We start from the raw sequence: 2,549 nt of genomic DNA on the forward strand, positions 1-2,549 counted from the left end.
CAACAGTGTAGTAAGCAACACTGAGGGCTCCAGTAATCGACAAAATTTTGCGTTTACAGACTGCGTTTAAGTATACGTTCTGCGTTCTCGACTAATTTCAGCTAGAGGCAGAATGTTCGAAGAATGACGTATGCTGAAATTAGTCGAGAACGCAGAACGTATACTTAAACGCAGTCTGTATACGCAGAATTTTGTCGATTACTGGAGCCCTCAGTGTTGCTTACTACACTGTTGCCACTCTTCAATGCCTTTTCATAAACTTACCCTTTCAACCACAATTTTTCGTGCTATAATAGATTGTAACTAAATATAAACTACTTAGTTTTCAACAAAAACCTTATTTAATAGTAAATTTCAAATATTTTAAACATATTTCGAATAGGAACTTATAACTTTTTTAACATCTGCAAAACTGACGAAGTGGCAACCATCTAAAGAAGGAGAAATCAGCTGACACGGAAAAATCTAAATTCCGCAGATTTCTGCGCTACGGGCTACAACTACAGAAAAATTCTGCGGTGTTGAGTTTTCTTTTACATGGCGCTTTGGTAAGACAGATCGTGTCAGCTGACTCGGGTTTACGTACCGGTAGGTTTACGTTCTTGACTAATTTCAGCTGTAGAATGTTCCGCAAAGAGAAACGTCAAGTTGGATGAACACTGCGAACAGCGAGAGTAAGAGAATGACATGAACCAAAAATGTGTCTTTCGTTCATGAGAGAATGAGCGATAAACTTCAGAATGTTCTAGAGTTGCCATAAGTGCCAGCGCAGGTATATAAGGTCGCCGCCACCGCAAGGTGAGTGAGTTACAAGACAGCAAGCTACAAGTAAAGTGAGCAGAGAAGTGAGTTGCGAATAAACAAGATATAAGTTTAATTGCGTTATCAAGTTTAGTTAAGTGCTGTTATTGCTTTAACAAGTATTGTAAAGTGTTTTTACTGTATTAGCGAGTATTGTAAATTGTTTGTTGTTCAATAAAGTTAATTGTACTACAATTTGGTCATCGATCTCATTTACGGACGAGGTTTCAAGGATAATCGTAACAATTGGTGTCAGAAGTGGGATTGTTAAATAAATCCCGAAGGAGAAACTACTAAAAATGGCGAAAATTCAGGACTTAAAAATTGAGGAGCTGAAACAGGAGTTGGAAAAGCGTAATTTGGCCACCTCCGGAAGAAAAGTGGAATTGTTATCCCGGTTGCGAGAGGCTATGGAAGCTGAAGGCATCGACGTGGGCAAATACGACTTCCAAGGTAAACCCGACGATACATCCGCAAAGGACGAACAGAAGGATGAGGCTGCATGTTCGTCGAAGGATGTGCAACAGACATCCGGGAAGGCTGAAGAACAGCAAAAGGCTCCTTCGTCATCAACAGTTATGGACATGAACACGTTATTGGCTGCCATGTCACAGATGTCATCACAGCTGTCATCCCAGATGCAAACGCTGGAGACACGTATATCTTCAGAGGTATCAGCGCAGGTGTCATCCCGGCTAGAAACTCAGCTACTGGCACAAGAGACACGTATATCATCCCAGCTGGAAGCACAGGATGCAAAAATTACACAAATACAGGACAAAATCGAAGAGAGACAGGAGAAAGTCGAGACAAAGGTAGAGGAGTTGGAAGGTCGTCTTCGTGATTTACAGTTGAATCGTCCAGCTAGTTCGACGAGCGCACCCAAGGTAAAACCCCATCCTTTGACGGCACGATTCCTTTCCAAGTCTTTAAGCTCCAGTTCGAAAAAACGGCTGCAGCAAATCATTGGAGCATGGAGGATAAATCCGCTGCACTATTCGTTGCATTGAAAGGACCTGCGGCAGAAATCTTGCAGACTATTCCCGACTGTGAAAGGAACAGTTACGATGCGTTAATGGGTGCAGTGGAAAGACGTTATGGTAGCGAGCACCGGAGACAGATTTACCAGATGGAACTGGAGAATCGCTGCCAGAAATCCAACGAGACTTTACAGGAATTCGCCTCCGAGGTTGAAAGGTTGGCTCATTTGGCAATTGGAGATGCATCTGGTGAGCACCTCGAAAGAGTAAAAATCCAGAGGTTAATCAACGGAATGCGGGACGTGTATACCAAGCGAGAGACGTACGCGAATCCCAAGCCAACATTTGCTGAAACTGTCTCGTATGCTCACACGCGTGAAACGGCGGCGCTCCTAAGTAGACCAGCCTACAAAGCACATCGCGGGGAAGTGGAGACACCGGACGAGACAAAGGAAATGCTGAAGAAGCTAATCCAACTGCTGGGTGAGAAAAAGCATGGCTCTGGCAAATGTTTTAAATGTGGAAAGCCAGGCCACTTCGCCCGCGATTGCAGCGCAAGCTCCAGTGCGCTCAACAATTCAGCAGGACGCAAACGCAGGACTGAAGGAGACGAATCCAACTCCAATCAGTCGTTAAACTAAAACGAGCCAGCAGCAAGGGGCGCGCGCTGGCTCCCGCAATTGAATGCCCCATAATCTCCGTCTCGCGAATTGGCAGAAAGGCGAGCAACGTTACTGTTGGTGGATATGTGGACGGACATGAGCGAGT

General features: G+C 44.5%; 3 protein-coding genes across 4 annotated transcripts in view; all 3 read left to right on the top strand.

Moving 5' to 3' along the window:
- Window positions 1–24, top strand: part of LOC118736733 (exosome complex component RRP46-like) — a 903-nt gene extending 879 nt beyond the window's left edge. Inside the window, exon 4 of the mRNA XM_036466749.1 lies at window positions 7–24. Within this exon, the coding sequence (XP_036322642.1) occupies window positions 7–24 (18 nt within the window). The remainder of the gene's footprint in view (window positions 1–6) is intronic.
- LOC118737865 (GPALPP motifs-containing protein 1) overlaps window positions 1–2,549 on the top strand; it is a 130,857-nt gene that overhangs the window by 125,523 nt on the left and 2,785 nt on the right. The window lies entirely within an intron of this gene.
- LOC118737866 (phosphatidate cytidylyltransferase, mitochondrial) overlaps window positions 1–2,549 on the top strand; it is a 123,003-nt gene that overhangs the window by 119,291 nt on the left and 1,163 nt on the right. The gene's annotated exons all lie outside the window — the stretch shown is intronic.

Source organism: Rhagoletis pomonella, unplaced genomic scaffold (assembly GCF_013731165.1).
Source record: "Rhagoletis pomonella isolate Grant_MI unplaced genomic scaffold, Rhpom_1.0 Rhpom_scaffold_00004, whole genome shotgun sequence".
NCBI lineage: Eukaryota > Metazoa > Arthropoda > Insecta > Diptera > Tephritidae > Rhagoletis > Rhagoletis pomonella.